Below are 17316 nucleotides of genomic sequence, written 5' to 3'. Positions count from 1 at the left end.
ATTAACCTACTCTGGCCCCCGTTTATTGGGCCTGATCAACATAAAAGCCTAACAATGCCGAGCTCTAAATTTGGCCAAGTTAAATGCCAACACGCGGAGATATCCAGCCCGCGCTGATCGGTAGGAATGTGTATGAGATATATCCTACGTGCATATGTACACATTATTTGTTAATGTCTTTAAACATTGATTGTTTTCATGGGATTGCTGGTATAAAATCATATAATTTATCATTTAAAAATAATACAATTTTTTGGAAAACTACTAAATAAGATGTATAATTATTAAGTACTCATAATTTTAACAAAATGTTGCTTTTGATTTACTTTTGATGAATATACTTGGGATAAAATTAATTATAATTTTCATTAATTTTTTTATTTTTACATTATTTTTAAAATTTTATTGTGGAATGTTTAAAATTCGTGGTATTAGTTTTTTTTTTATCATTTTTAGAAGCATGGGGATGGCCAAACGAGATTATAGAAGAATGTTCCTTCCCATACTTTTGAGGTTTTTAGGTCTAATAAATAAACTTCCATTCTGAAACTTGAAACAAAGTTTAAAATATTACCTAATTAACCAACCCCTTTTAAAAATCACGTTCTTTAATCTTTCCAAAAGCTTGTTTCTCAAAAAGAAAACCCCATATCCAGCATTGGTACTCACAGACTTTACAGTAATGGGCCAATGAATGTTGGTGGTGATCCAAAAAATACTGAGGGACATTGGATCTCAACACTTGAAACTCCCAAAACATTCGAATTAAAATTTTCCACAGATAAAAAAAAATCATCACCGTTTTGCTACCCAAAAATAAAGTTAAGATTCATATAGGTTTCTAGATCTCATAGGACTTTATACAATCTTTCTAAACCTCAATGCTCCTATTATCCAATATAGGAATATTCATGGGATAGGACGGGATGAGATAGGACCAAAACACCCATGTTCCATATTCTATTCTAAAAAATGATTAGGGCTAATTTTTTGTTCCATTTTCTATCTTATCCCATCTCAAAAGTTATCTCTATCCCATTGGAATAGGGACAAGGCCAGGAAGGGATGTCTTGGTAATTAGTAGATGTAAGAGAGATATCTATATAACAATATTCATTAAAATATTAAATCATATAATTGTCTAAGTCTAAATTAAAATCAAAATAATATGATAATACATAAATCACAACAACTTAAAATTAATTATTAAGTTACATCAATTACAATTACAAGTCTACAAATAAGTCAATAACCAGGCATCAACTCAAATGGGGAACACATGATTGTGAGTGGCAGATAATTAATCTAACCTTGTACATCATGGAAGTGATGAGATTTTATATAATTGATTTATGCCATTTGTTATTTCAATAGGAGATAACTTGGTTTCAATCAACATCAATTGTTAGCAAATAATAACCTATAATAAAGGGAAGAAGGCCAACCCAAGTAAGCACTGCATGATGTTGAGCTTTGCAGGAATATATCTTCACTATTATAGATTCCACAGACCAGACACACATGCACATATCTAGAGAGAGAAGAGACAACATTTGAGAGTTGATGATGAAGATTGAAGAGTGAAGGCTAAATGAGTGAACGACACATTGAACCTAAACAGATTGAGATGTAAAAATAAATGAAAATATATCTATAGTGATATATATCATGTATATTACGACTCAGAAACCTACCATGCTCGTACTCTTTGACCCACATTTTCCTTGGATCTATCATTTGGACTCTCCAAATGTGTTTAGGGTCCTAAATTGTTTAATAATTAAAACTGCAAAAGGGCCTCGATCATTATAGTACTGAATCATAAAGTCAAGGGGTTTCTGAGATCTGAAAAAGAAAAGAAGCAGCAAAGAATGCTTTTATTTTACTGTACTATTTCTATTGGGAAAGGAGAGACTTAGTGGGTTGGCATGCAAGTGTTCCTTTCGAGTTCTTCAATAACTCAATAGGCTCTTTAATTAATTTCCAGTTCCTTCTACACTGAAAATCATTGAAAAGCAAAAATCTTTCTTCCTCTTCTTTTTTAACTTTAAACAACAATGATCTTATCATGAGAAGGAATGGCCTCCCCCACACTTCGAATCTCATCATGATGATGATGGCATTATTATTCATGAGAAACACTCAAAGTAAAGAAAATTAAATCTCATAATTGATATATATTTTCATTCAAAAAGATTTGCTTCACATGTCTGTTTAGAAAGATATACTTATCTAATCCTATTTATAGGATAGAATGAGAAAATTAATTTTAATCCTATTCATAGAGCACTTCACTATTTCTACGTTTATTTTTCTTTTTGCTGCCTTATTAAATATTAAAAAATTATTAAAGATAGTTCTTTTTATCATTATTAAGTGGTAGAGATAAAAAATTATTAAATTTTAAAATTGAGTTAATAAAATTAAAGTTTTTCATGGTTCTAATAAAATATGTTAAAAGTAATTTATAAATAGGATAAGAAAAAGTTTAACTAACGTCAAGGACATACAAATCATATTATTAAGTCCATCATATCATACATAATTTTCACCATCACTTCAATACTTTTTATATACTTATGCATATATTTATCGCGATAAGGAAAACCCTAATTTCTTACCTAACACATATAACTATATAGACCTTCAGTTAAGCCTTACATGGATCATTTCATGTGCTTAATTCTTCAATTATTGATTATTAAAATACTTGTAACACTCTTTTGATCTCATTTCCATCCAAAATTTTGGAATAATAAAAAATTTAGTCATTCAAATTTGCATAAGTTATCAATCTGGGCTCATAATTTAATTTTTATTAATTTAGTCCTTTAATTTAAGAAAACGTAAGGCACCAAATTAATACAAAAATTAAACTTGAGGGACCACATTAATAGCAGATACAATTTTAAAAAACTAAAAAATTCCTGGTACTTGCTAGTTTAATTCATCAAAGCCACACATATATAATTGAACACACACAAAGGGAGGGATAGTGATAGAGAGGATTTATATACCCATGGATTCCAAGTAAGCCCATGTTTTTAGAAATGTACACAACTATAAATGCATTGATGCGGGGGCGCGGTTTAGACCGGCCGGCTAAGTTAGATAAACAGTGGTTGTGAATTAATGGAGGGGCGGTTCAGAGGGAGACCGGACGGTGGGGGCAACACAACACATACGACAAGCTCACAGATTTTGACTCACATGTTGTATATATGTGTATATATAGATGCAGTACTTGGTTACTTGGAGGAAGAAAGCAAGGAAGGAAAGAAAAGCTAAGAAAGAGAGAGGAGAGAGAAAACGAAAAAAAGAAAAGAAAAGATTAAAGGTAAATAGCACTTGTTGGAAGAACCACTCATCATCTTCTCATGGATCTATGAACCCAACCACGACGTCGTACGGGGACCATTACATTATTTATGTGTGTGCGAAGGACAAGACCTTTTCATATTTTTGCTTTTCTGGATCCCTCACTCACATGTCCATGACTATCTCTCATCTCTATCCTTCTTTATTTGACCCTTTAATTCGCCTAACCACTTCTTTCTTCTCTCCTTTCTAAATGATTCCTTTATTCTTCAAACTTGCGTAAACAGTGCGCCCGCAAATATTTCTAACATTCAAATCGCTCATTTATGACTTTGCTTCTATCGATTTATTACCCTCCAAACCAGAATCTCTATATCCGCATGCATGTGTGTGTGTGTGTGTGTGTGTGTGTGTGTGTGTGTGTGTATAACTATGACTTTGGATAACATGAGACAGACATTTGTTAGGTTGGTTCAATTGTAAGCAGAAGTGAGTTAATATGAGAAGCCTTGCAATGGGATACAGTTACATGTAATAAATAATACAATAAGATGAAAAAAAAATTGAAAATGAGCTGTGAGTTTTTGAATTAAGATATAGTTTTTCTCGTTTTTACCCATTTACTATATTTTTTTTCATTTTTTGGTTCTTAGCAAATTAATTTTTTTAAAAATAATTTTTTTTGACAACGAATAATGAAGGTAAGTTTATATATCTAAATGATATTGATTTCTGCGTTATAGGAGAACTTCGATGTTTGAGTTAAAATGGAGTCTGCTGTAATTTAAAATTCAAGCAATTTTTAATATTCCTTTAATACCTAAAAATTAATTAAAAGAGACGGGTTGGATATATTAATTGGCCTGGTATGATAACGTTACCTAAATTTAAAATATAAATTTGTGACAAAAATTATTAAATAATAATTTGTAGTGCTTTCCGACAACAGACACCTTTTTTACCCGTATCATCGAGGTTACTTAATTAGCTAATTAGTTTCCATGCGAGATGTTTATTCTTGTTCCCTGAACCGCTTTTTATCCCCTTTAATTTTATTCCAAAGCTGACCATTTTCAGAGATACTACACTCTATAGTAATTGGTTTATATATTAAATTCATTTATCTGTTTGAAAATTTAAGTAGCACTGTATATTTATGGAATTGAGCTTTATCATAAATGTACATATATGTCAGTGACAGATATATTATTCAATTATTCTCGATTTAGTGGAGGAAATTGACTTTGTGTAGTCATAATAATTCTCTGAAGGAATGACTTGTGTATTCGATGATTGTCACTTTTAAATTAATTTAGTAGGTCTCCTTGATTGGCTTTTTAACCATAGGTAGCTAGGTCTTTTGACAAATGGCATTCAAATTCTGACCAATGTTCCAAACAAATGTTCTTTTCTTGTTTTAATGTAATTTGGATTCAATTTAATACACTACTTTTATTAATATTATAGCTCCAAACAAATTTGGATTTGCTTCGCTGGTTTCAAAAGTCACTCTTCTTTTTCTCTGATATGAATAACTTGATGTATTAATATATATTAATTAAGAACTTAAATAACTCCTATAAATGTTATTCCTTTTTCTGGCAATTATTCTCTTTCTTTAGTTGTTACGCAGAAATGAAACTTATTCCTCTCTTCCTATTTTCTTTTCTAATTTCATTTTTTAAGTATTTCAGAAATTTCAAATTCATTAATTTGAAAATGTTTATATATATATATATATATATATTGTTTTTCCAGTTTTAATTATATATTGCCCATGAAAATAAGATTTTATTACATGAGATGATATATTGAGGAAGTCTCTACACATATGTCACTAATCAAAGTTGAAAAACGATGTTAATAAAATTTTCTAGAATGCTTATGTGTAAAAATACTCTTAAATGTGGAGCCAAAACTTAGAAGAATATTTAAAAAAAAACGCTCTAATAAGGTGAACATATCAAAGCGCTTTTCTCCACAAAACACTCTAGTATGTTCTGCAAAAAAATTTAAAAAAAAATGAGTGGGAGATCTTCCGGAACGCTTTTGCACATAGCTCCTAGCAATATATCAAGCATGTTATTTAATTAAGTTTAAGAATCTAACAAAAATTTCAAAATTCAGTGAAATCTAGGTTTAAGTTTACATAAATCTTGTTGTTTTTCAACATATAACGGCGGGTCAAAGAAACAAATTCAACATAGAAGAAAGATTAGGAAAGTGGTGGAACAATGTGATGATGATGAAGAGACAGTAAGGACTTGCTTATACGAAACCACTACTGCGACAACTTTTATATGCACAGTTATTTTGGGTCTATAATGAATATGACTTGCGTTGAAACAATGATCAAAATCTCTCTCTTCATATTTTTGACTCTTTCATCATTTTAATTCCTGCTTATTAATTGATTGTTCCATTATTATATTCTTTCAGTAGATTTGGATCCTTTATTGCTGTGAGTTTTAGTCTAAACTTATCATCAACATTTTCTATCGCCCGCCGCAATTCGTCAGCTAAACCACATCCTTTGACTAAATCTTTTCTAAACTTATTGTTAGATTATTATATTAAGTATGCTCGGTTATATCAAAATAGTTTAAACTATTTAATTATATACTTTTTAAATTTCATATGTCATGATTTATTTTTAAATTTTTAAATGTGGAACACTTGGCTAGTTTCACTTATATATGGAATAGATGAAATATCAAAACAAATGATAAAAATATAAAGTATTATTAGATATTTATATGCTTCAATATATAATATATATTGTCAGGAATTGGGAACTACTGCAAGGAAAACAAAGAGAGAAAACAAATGGGCAAGAAAAGTAGAAGAGCAACACATATTAATTTAAAACCTTAAAAGTCAAGTTTATGAGTCATTATATTTTTTTTATTACATACTCTCTCCGTTAAAAAATATAAAAATTTTTAGTCAAATCTCACCCCCCAATAAAGTAGTTATCTACTTTTAAATTAACCTTATATTTTCATATTTAATTCTATTAAACACCTTACAATAAATATAAAGTCATTATCAATAGGGGCACTTTTAAAAAAGGCAATGATTGTACCTCAAAAGATTTAAAAATGTCATACATTTTTAAATATCCAACTTCTCAAAAAATACTTTACATTTTTTAATGGATGGAGTATTAGTTATTAAGTCTAGCTCTATCCCTCTTATATTAACTTAAGTCTACTCTTACTTGAACCTCTGATCTTAAGAATATTTAATATCTGATTTTCATCCAGCTAAAATTCTAATTGAAGTATTTCAAAATTAATTGCTCGGTCGTAAATGAATATAATTAATGATTAATATTCTATAAAATACTTTACATGTTACATGAGACTTCTAAACAATGCCTAATATGCAAAATAGAGATGTAGTTTAATTTTTTTAATATATAATTATTTGGTTCATAGTACTAACGCTTCATCTTATTTAAGAAAAATTAAATCGAAGTTTATTTTACGTGCACCATTGGTAACTATAGATTATATATGTACTAAATTCATGTAGAGTCTTTCAACAACGACGATAATTAATAATAATAGAGTGCTAAAAAAAGTACAACAATAATAACAGACTCAGGAACAATTATGTACGATATCTATATATGTCTGAGATTGTGTTGTTTTTTCAGAATCTTTTTTCCCAATTCATGGCTTTTCCCTTGTTCTTTAATTAGCATGAAATTAAAACACACACAAGCATATATCGTACTTTTACTCGTTATATATGTACTGTGTCGCCAATGATGAGAGCAAAGAAGCTCCACATTAGGGTTTGGATGGGTGCATGGAAGAGTAAGGAAGAAGATGAAATAACTCAAAGAATTATTGAACTTCAATTTTGCTAAAAAAAAAAAAGGCCGTGCCATGACAGCTCAGAAAAATAGCGAACCTCCAAATTTTGAAGAATAAATTCTTCTTTGAGGATCACATGATGCTTGTGTACATGGTAATTCTATTTTAGCGCGAACTGTGTTGGAGCAACTTTACTGATCAAGCGCGCCAGAGGCAATTCTACCTGATCGAGTTGATCAATTGAAAATTAAAGTCTCAAGGTGTTTGGACCATAATTTCCTTGAAAATCCATGAGGTTTGAGAGGTAACAGGTACCTTCAGGAAGTTTGTCTGGGGAAGTTCTGTGTAAGATACACAAGCATGTGCTCTTGCTTGATGTAAGAGTGTCAACCCCTTTGAATCCATTTTTCTCACCATTGAAGAATGAAGATGGCAGTCGCTGACCTTCTTCCCCACTCTTATGTGCTGCTTTGCAATTTCAGGGTACTGGCCTGGGAAGTTGATATGTGCCTCTCATGAAATTGCCGCGGCAATGCTACATATTATATTTTTGAATTCATAAGATCACAATCAAAACGACATAGTTAGTTATAAACAAATCAGGAGACACTTGAATGTAAAAAATCCTTACACCTAGTGATGGATTATTAAAAATTCTAATATTGAAACTATCCCTATCAATTGGGTGATCCACACTTAATCTTGTTCATGTTAACCACCTCATGGATTTAAGGCCAAACCCAGGGGTTTTGCCTCTCATTATGATCCCATTCTGCTAATAATAATAATGGCCCAAATATGGGCTTAGATCAAGTTCATTAGTGTCTAGAAATCCTATCCCAAACAAGTTCAAACCATCCTAATATATTTTTTAAAAATAATAAGAATATAAATTTAATTACGAACTATTTTTTAAAGATTGCTAAATAACTTATATTATAAGGCGGTGTAAAATAAATTTTGAGCTAATAAAATGAAAATGAAGCAATGGCTACCTATCATTAATTTTGATTAAACGAATGTTTTATTTTACATTGTGGGGCCCATTTATATCGTTTGACCCTCTCTCTTCCTCTTGACCCTTTGGCTTCTCTGCTCTTCCTTGCTCTCTTGCTGGCTCCGATGAGTGTTGAAGGAAGAAGGCTTGCTTAATTCCCTCGCATTGGTGAAGTACCAAACGAGACCTAAAATATCATGAATAAAAAAAATCTCCAAGACCCACCCCCTTCATCTTCCTCGTCCACTTCATACCAAATTCAAACCCAGGCGAGCATCACCTATTCACCCTTCCCATTCTCCAAGACCCACCCGCTTCATCTTCCTTGTCCGCTGCCAAATTCACACCCAGACCAAGAAGCGAGTGCTCGACAACATGGCTCATGCAACATCCATCGTTGGATTCACGCCCAGACTAAGAACACCTGAAGAGAGAGAGAGAGAGAGAGAGAGAGAGAGAGATCATAGGTGGTAGGCAGGCAGCGACGGGTCATTTACGGATGATGGAGTCGATTCTGATGGATGCAAAAACTGGAGGTGCGGTCTCTTTTGAGTTTGCTTTTCGCTATGAAATGGAGAAAGATTTCTTGGGTTTAAGCTCAAGAGAACCATTAGCTATGGTGAAGGAGGAGATTTTCAATTATGGGTGCGAAGATTTAGGCATGCTTTCTCCTAATTCAATTGTTCATCTTATGTCATTTTCTACTTCTTCAAATGCTTTTGCAAATTTTGGATGCTTTGAGCTTTTGGAGCTAAAATTTTGAATTGCATTTAGGCCACCTTTCGATTTTTGTTCTTGCTTGATGCTATCATTTTAGGCTGCATGCCGTGTTTGTAGTTGTCATGATCACTAGAGTTGGAGGCTGTGGTTGTTGTGTTCGCCTTTGTTACAATTGTCGGAAAATGACTCAGGACGTTGCAGTTGATGTTGCTATTGAAATTTTTTTTAGAGAGAAAGAGAGAGTCACAAATGAGGGGATCAAATGAAAAGATAACATGTGGCTTGATAATTTTTTGAAGTCAAACAATTTGTCAGACAAATGTCAGTTATTCAAAACTAACAGTAGGAGCCCGTTGCCCTATGTTTATTAGTTCAAAATTTATTTCATATCACTGGTGATATAAATTATTTAGTATTTTTAAAAAATAGTTTATACTTAAACTTACAATTTTATTCTTAAAAAAATCTACTTTTAGGTGTTTTGAATTGGTTCTCCAATATAATTAAAATAAAATGATAATAAAATATTTTTAAATAATGTAAATAATAATTTGATCCCTTAAAATATTATAATACCAATAAAGTTTATAAAGACCTCTTTGTCTATAATTTTTTTAGAAAAAAAAACTATTTTATCTTTATTGAAAGTGTGATTTCTTATTTAATTTTTTAAAGAAAAGTTATGATTCTTTAAACAACAATTGTGAATGAAGTTTGTTATTTTGAAAAAATTTTCAATAATAAAAATTATACTTGACAAATTATGATTTTTTTATTTAATTCTTGCGATTTACAGAACAAAAGTCATTATTTCTTAAATAAAAGTTGTGATTGGGACTTGTTTTTCAATGATATAAATTACACTTGATAAGTTATGATTTCTTATTCAACTCTTGCAATTCACATAATGAAATTATGATTCTTTAAACAAAAATTATAATAGAGTTTTGTTATTTTTAAAAAAAGGTTATTAATAAAGAGGTTTTTAGATACTTCATCGATATTATAATATTTTAATAGATCAAATTATCATTTATATAATTTAAAAAGATTTTTTTTTATTTTTCTGATAATAAAATACAATTTGCAAGAGGTTTTAAATTAAACTAAATATTGCCCAGCATTGGTCCTTCAACGTTATCGCCCCAAAACCCTCGCTCACCACATGGCCCCATTTGAACCTTTTATTTTGTGCGTAGTTACATGTGAGCCCAACCTTGGGTTCACTTAACCATGCCATGCCCATACCACGTGGTTGCTCCCCCGGTCCCCCCGGCGCCTAACCTCATTATTTCCCCATATATCACAACCATTCTAATTTCAATGGCCACTTTAATTTCTCCTTCAAAATAATTCTAATTATCTTCAAATCTTTTACTTTTAAAATGGCTCTTGCTGGTTTGATTATAATAGTACCAGTGACGTACTTTTGCCATATTTCAATTTGTTTAAAGTTATATCATGTTCAATCTCTACACTCTTACTTTTTTTTTTTTGGGTAGAAATCTATATTCATACAGATCAAAAGAAAATTTTGGTCCATGTATCACTTGAGTTAAAAAGAAATGTTTTTTTATATATTTAGAACTAGAATGACGTAAACACACTCCATCCAATTCTAGATGTAAAAGCTAGTTGAGGGACTTGCTTTGATCCTAAATATAAAATATCGGTCCACTTTTGTCTCCAAAATTTATAATTTTTTTTCTAAACTATTCAGGTTGTTTGCACATGTTAAAGGGATTTCATCATTAAGATTAGTTTTCAATGCAAAAAATTAAACGAAGTATTTAGGAAATCAACACACACATTTTTTACAAATAATTAACTTAACTAATTTGCAAGGCATACTAAACTTAGTTTAATTTTAAAATTAAAAAACATGTTTCCCCTTGAAAAATAGGATATAAAAAAAATTAAAAAAGAACTACCACCGCTATTGTGTTTACTCAAGCGTGTGGCCTATATATACCCTTCAAAAGTTACACCTTCCGTAAATCCCACTCTCTTGCTTCTCTTTCAAAACGCTCACTTTCTCTCACTAAAAGCCTTCGTTTCCAAAATCAGAAGAAGAAACCCCCACACACCAGTGGAGCATAGGCACAAGTTTTTTGCAGAACATATATACATATATATATAAGAATCTCCTACTCAGTTAGTTACGTAACGGTTTTATTTTCATTTCTTCCGATCTTACCCTCCCTCCTCTAGCTTATTTTGTCTATCATGCCACTCCCTTACCACCACCATTAGACCTAAACCTCAACCACAGTTTCATAGTCTCTCACATATATGTTTACATATCTCCTTCATTGAAAAACTTTTCGATTTTTGGTGTTATTACTGTAAATTAGAAAATGATTACATGGAAAGATCTCTACACAGTTCTTTCGGCGATGGTGCCCCTGTATGTGGCCATGATTTTAGCCTACGGCTCCGTCCGGTGGTGGAAGATATTCTCGCCTGATCAGTGCTCTGGCATCAACCGGTTCGTCGCGATCTTTGCGGTCCCTCTTCTCTCATTTCATTTCATCTCCATCAACAATCCGTACCAGATGAACATGCGCTTCATCGCCGCCGATACACTCCAGAAGATCATCATGCTCGTCGCGCTCGGCATCTGGACGAACTTCACGAAGACCGGAAGTCTCGATTGGATGATCACCATTTTCTCGCTGTCCACATTGCCCAACACTCTTGTGATGGGGATTCCACTATTGATCGCCATGTACGGAGATTACTCCGGCAGCCTCATGATTCAGGTGGTAGTGCTACAGTGCATCATCTGGTACACTCTCTTGCTGTTTCTCTTTGAGTATCGCGGTGCCAAGCTGCTGATCATGGAGCAGTTCCCGGAGACCGCGGCGTCCATCGTGTCGTTCAAGGTCGACTCTGATGTGGTCTCGCTTGATGGCCGGGACTTCCTCGAGACTGACGCAGAGGTCGGCGACGACGGGAAGCTTCACGTGACGGTGAGAAAGTCCAACGCGTCAAGGAGGTCGTTCATGATGACTCCCCGTCCATCGAACCTCACCGGTGCCGAGATTTACAGCCTGAGCTCTTCTCGGAATCCGACGCCGAGAGGGTCCAATTTCAACCACGCAGATTTCTACTCAATGATGGGATACCCAACGGGACCAAGACATTCAAACTTCACAGGCTCGACGGAGCTACACTCCGTTCAACCATCAAGACCGTCGAATTTCGAAGAAAACTGTACAGTTCCAACGGCGGCTCAGGCGGCGAACTCTCCTCGGATGGGATTCTACCCTGCACAACAGCCATCTTCGTACCCCGCTCCAAATCCAGAATTCTCATCATCTAACTTAAGCTCCAGAAGTCTCAAACAACAAAATCAAGCTCCTGCTCCGAACAGTGCGAAAGCAAGTCACGACGCTAAAGAGCTTCACATGTTTGTGTGGAGCTCAAGCGCTTCGCCCGTCTCAGAACGCGGCGGCAGCGGTGCCGGACTGCACGTATTTGGCGGCGGCTCCGAGGATCAATCTGGACGCTCCGATCAGGGGGCCAAAGAAATTCGGATGCTGGTGGCTGACGACCATCACCCTCATCAAAATGGGGAATTAAACAAAGGTAATAAATATGCAGAGTACAGAACAGATTCATTATGTAGTTCTTAAATTGCTAATTGAGTAATTGTGATGATGATTGGTTCAATGGAAGCTATTCCAGATGCAGAGTTTGGAGGGGAAGAGTTGAAGCTTGTGGGGAAGGGAGGAGGAGAAGACGAGGCAGCTGCGACAGAAGGGGAAGAAGAGAAAGAGAAAGAGAAAGAGGGATCCACTGGACTGAACAAGCTGGGATCAAGTTCAACTGCAGAGCTGCAACCGAAAGCCGGCGGAGCAATGGAGTCCGGCATCGGAAAACAAATGCCGCCGGCGAGTGTGATCACGCGTCTCATACTGATCATGGTGTGGCGAAAGCTTATCCGCAACCCCAACACATACTCAAGCCTCATCGGTGTCATTTGGTCCCTCATTGCCTTCAGGTAATTTACTCCATCCATCAATCAAAAATTCCCAAAAAAAAAAGTAAATTATTCATTGATACAATTGATAATCACGTTAATTTCTTTGACAAATAATAAAAGTTTTGATTTGAACATCAATCATTGAGAAAAATTTATTTTTGATTACCTCAGGAAAAAAAAAATCACAAGTCACACACTCGTGTGTTCTTTTAATAATCAAACAACAAAACTTTTCCAGCTGCTTCTAGTAAGTTTTTTTTTTCTTTCTTTCAAGCAGAAAAAATAGTATGCGAATCTTTGTAATTCAGCACCACATATGATATGTTTGTCCATAAACGTCGCTCATATAATTTTTTTTGGGTAAAGAACTGAATAATACTTTTTTTCCCCAAAAAAGTGGTCTTCCTAAGTTAAAACCGGCTGGCCGTATAATTAAATTAGGCATCATTTTCGTGCTAGATTATTGAGATTAATAATACAAATCAGCATGTTGAATGTTGAACGAAGCACAGAGATTTCAAAACTATTGTAATATATATTGGATTGATGATGGTGATGAATGATGAAAAGCAGGTGGGATGTGAAGATGCCGAAAATAATAGAGAAGTCAATCTCAATCCTGTCGGATGCAGGTCTTGGAATGGCTATGTTCAGTTTGGGTGAGTGGCTGCCGTTTCTTCAAGCTAATTGATATGTCTACATAAGCGACACTTTACTTCCCTTTCTCCATAAACGACTTCGGTCGAGTCCCTTTCCTTTTCTGCCCCAAATTTTCAGCAAATTATTTAATGTTACGTTCCCGCGTATATTCTTTCCTTCATTTTCGTTTTCATTCTCTCTATTGCCTCACTTGCTCACACAACAATCTAGATGATTTCGTATTCAGTGTTCCCTTCAATTAAAGAGATGAAAGCGATACAAATGAAAGTCCTGGTCCACTTTCTTTTATTTCACTTATTTTTTAATTTCTTAAAAGAATATATGGTATTTGAGTCTCTTTTTCCCCCTGATTCTATTTTTCTTTCACTGCTATAACTAAAAAAAATGTGGATGTTGACACGTTTGTTGGATTTGAATCATGCATAGGTCTCTTTATGGCTCTTCAACCAAAGATCATTGCATGTGGAAACTCCGTCGCTGCCTTTGCCATGGCTATCCGGTTCCTCACCGGCCCGGCAGTGATGGCAGCTGCATCCATCGCCATCGGTCTCCGTGGTGACCTTCTTCGTGTAGCCATTGTTCAGGTAATTGCAATCATCCTCGAATTGCTTCTTCCTCAGATAATTAGGACAAAATTTTAAAATAAATGTTCATGGTTTTAGGATCTAAAATAATCCTTTGTTGTCTTGTAAAATGAAAAGGTTATATTTGGTATTTCAAACACTTTTTATAAACTTTTGAAGCAAAAAGTATGCATGAAGATTAATACTGATTTTGCAATGTTTTTTTTTTAGTTTTAATCTTATGTATGTACGAATGATGATTTATGGAAATTTAATTTATTGGTCGGAAAATAGGCGGCGCTTCCACAAGGTATCGTCCCCTTTGTGTTTGCCAAAGAGTACAATGTCCACCCAGCCATTCTCAGCACCGCGTAAGCAATACAATGTTCTTATATGTATAAATTCATTAACATTTTTTATTTTTAATTTCACTCATAAATCAAATTAATTGACTTGTTTTTAAATTTTAAAATCAATTTGCAGGGTTATATTTGGGATGCTAATAGCACTACCAATTACTCTAGTCTATTACATTCTTCTTGGCTTGTAGACTTTGCCCCAAATCAAAGGTCGCTCTCAATATCTTCATAAATTCATGTAAAATTCTTAGGTATATCAAATTTAGACAAAAATAAATAGATCAAAATAATCACAAAAAAATATATATACAGGTATGTCAGGCAAATTTTCCGAAGGAAACTGAGATGACTTCTTTAATTCGGGCATCCTTGTATATGTATTTATTTATGATTAACTTGATCTATTTAATTTCAATAAATTTGGTTCTACTTAAGAATATTCAGAAGGTAGCAAGCTTGCATGGAGATGGCTAGAGATGGGATTGTTGATGCTCAAATATTGAGGGAGATAAATAGTGGACCTATTTGAATCATCGAGATCTCTGAATATTGCAAAATTTTTGGGGAAGAAAAAAAAACTTGTCTGATTGGTCGGAAATTCAAAAGTCATTGCCCTATTGAAGGGGTGCAGTTGATCTAAATTTCAAAACGATGCTGAAGATCGACGGGACCGAGTCGAGCATTTGGGAGACAAACAGAGGAAAACAGGGAAGAAGGTTGAATCTGAATTGTAAATTTTATATATATATATATATATATATATAATGAAGAGTCTGATGAAGGGTCAAGTGACTAAGAAAGAAGGTTTAAGAATTCGGCTAGGGTGCTAGAGTCAAGGGAATTGGAATTGAAGTTCTTGAAGAATGTTTCATTTTTTATTAAAAAAGAAAAAAGAAAAAAATTATTTGGTTAGGTTTTGATTTTGTTAGTGATGGTATTTGTCGTTGATTGTCCGGGAATTCTGCAATTATTTGCGTTTGTCTCCTTTCTTGCTCTGGGTTATGTAAAATTTTCAAATTCTTCAAAAAATTTGTGATGAAAATAGTACATCATATCAGCAACTCTTGTGCAAGTAACAATTTGGTTAGAATAAGTCTATCCTTTGCTTTCCAAACTGTGAGAAAGATAATATTTACGGTTGGTGAAATCTATTCCTTATGCTAAAAAAAATCATAACAGTTTAAAAACATTTTGTTGTCTGCACTCATCTTTTAGTTAATCACTACTTCCTTTATTTTAAATTATAAGACACTTTTAAATAAAATTATATATATCAATAAATATTAATAAATATATTTAACAATTTTATTTTTTCAAAACGAAATATAAACTTTTAAAAATATATTTTATTTAATAAATTTAAATCTATACTTAATTAGTATTACAGAGAAGAGATAATATAATATTAAATAAATCTATTTAATAAAATTTTAATCTTCTTAAATTGTCTTATATTTTAGGATGGCAAACTCTAACAAAAATATTTTATAATTTAAGATAGAGGGAGAGCATTAGTAGGGATTGAGCGAGCCTCCACACAACCTATCATTAATAAAGTTTTATATTTTAAAATGACTAAAATATATTTTAATCTTTTAACTTTATATAAAAGTTTAATTTAATTTTTTAATTTTATAAAGTATTTTTTTAATCCTTTAACTCTGGTATTGTTAATTTCAAATGATTATTTTTTATATTAATTATTATTATTTTAAAAAAATTAAACTTAATATGTCAACATTTAAAAATTTTATCAATATGAATTAATATAAAAATTTATTAGGATGCCACTAATAATATTAGCTAGGGTTAAAGGACTAAAACATTACTTTATAAAAATTAAGGGACTAAAATAAAAATTGTGTCAAATTAAAAGACTAAATTAACCACCTTAAAAGTAAAACCTTAAATGCATTTTATTAGTAGGAGGGAGTAGAAATACGCACCAAGCTCCGTTCTTTGCAACAACTGTTTTTGGCCATCCTTTTGAATTTATATTTGGTATAACTTTTTTCTTTTGTTTCAACGCACAGAAATTGTCTATAAAATAAATGACGATTTTTATATATTAATTTACAAAAGCAATAATATTTAGATGTTGATAAATTCCACTTTTTACATTTCGTGAGAAAATACAGAGGCAAAATCTTGAAAATTAAATTTTGACGAGAATAATAAAAAGAAATTATAAAGAAGGAAGGCATAAATGCTTTTGAAACAAGAAAGAAAATTTAGGCAAGTGAACTTTGAGAGGCTCATTAAGGTATATGTAGACCTTAATTAACCTTCAAAGAATGTTTAGAGATGCATTCAAAGATAACTCACCAACAAAGTTGTGATATATTTAATTAATTAAGAAGATTTGAATAAACACTCTTTGCCATATATGTATGAATCACGTTCATATAAGATACGAACCAACGTTCAATGATAACATATAACTATGGCATAAATTAGAATTGCGTGATAAAAATAAACTAGGGTATATTGAAATTAAATGAACTTTGATACAAACTTCTTTTTAGTAATCACAAAGAAGAAATTCTATCGATATAGCTGAGATTATCTTTCCCGATATATTAAAGATATTGAAGGACAAACGTCTCCCAACTAATTAAGGTCTGAATGCCTTAGAGTGAGATTCGAAATCCCAAGTAGTGTCAAGATATTAAAATAGTGATTAGGTAGAAGAAGATATTGAGGTGAAAAATGAGTGTGCGTATAATAGTGGATAGGTGCTGGGGGATGATCGAAAAGTAAAGGAGGGATGTTTTAGAAAGGACAAAGACAAGTCAGATGAGGGGGGGTCCTGGGGTGGGCGTGGCATACAATAACCATACAAGATCTCTACGTTATTCTCACGTACACAGATTAATTAAAAGTAACG

The 17316-nt window shown here is 32.7% G+C and overlaps 1 protein-coding gene across 2 annotated transcripts; it reads left to right on the top strand.

Moving 5' to 3' along the window:
• Nucleotides 1–10872: 10872 nt before the first annotated feature.
• LOC129322252 (auxin efflux carrier component 3-like) lies at nucleotides 10873–15490 on the top strand. 2 transcript variants are annotated; one of them, XM_054968434.1, is made up of 6 exons: nucleotides 10873–12450; nucleotides 12550–12865; nucleotides 13421–13506; nucleotides 13934–14091; nucleotides 14365–14441; nucleotides 14554–15490. In XM_054968434.1, exons 1-6 carry the CDS (start codon nucleotides 11217–11219, stop codon nucleotides 14618–14620), a joined length of 1938 nt encoding a protein of 645 aa, XP_054824409.1. In that variant the 5' UTR covers nucleotides 10873–11216; the 3' UTR covers nucleotides 14621–15490. The 2 variants fall into 2 exon arrangements, with proteins under 2 accessions (XP_054824409.1, XP_054824408.1); XM_054968433.1 differs by having other exon boundaries at nucleotides 12541–12865.
• The last annotated feature ends 1826 nt before the right edge of the window (nucleotides 15491–17316 follow it).

The sequence above is a fragment of the Prosopis cineraria genome, unplaced genomic scaffold (assembly GCF_029017545.1).
Source record: "Prosopis cineraria cultivar Desert tree isolate PC_DT_omini unplaced genomic scaffold, ASM2901754v1 PC10, whole genome shotgun sequence".
In the NCBI taxonomy this organism is placed as follows: domain Eukaryota; kingdom Viridiplantae; phylum Streptophyta; class Magnoliopsida; order Fabales; family Fabaceae; genus Prosopis; species Prosopis cineraria.
Note: the sequence above shows the minus strand (reverse complement) of the source record. Positions and strands in the feature narration are given on the sequence as shown.

Coding starts and splice junctions, on each gene's coding strand:
- LOC129322252 (XM_054968433.1), top strand. CDS start 11,217: ATGATTACATGGAAAGATCTCTACACAGTTCTTTCGGCGATGGTGCCC. Junction 12,451..12,540: donor AAATGGGGAATTAAACAAAG/GTAATAAATATG, acceptor GTTCAATGGAAG/CTATTCCAGATGCAGAGTTT. Junction 13,507..13,933: donor AATGGCTATGTTCAGTTTGG/GTGAGTGGCTGC, acceptor AATCATGCATAG/GTCTCTTTATGGCTCTTCAA.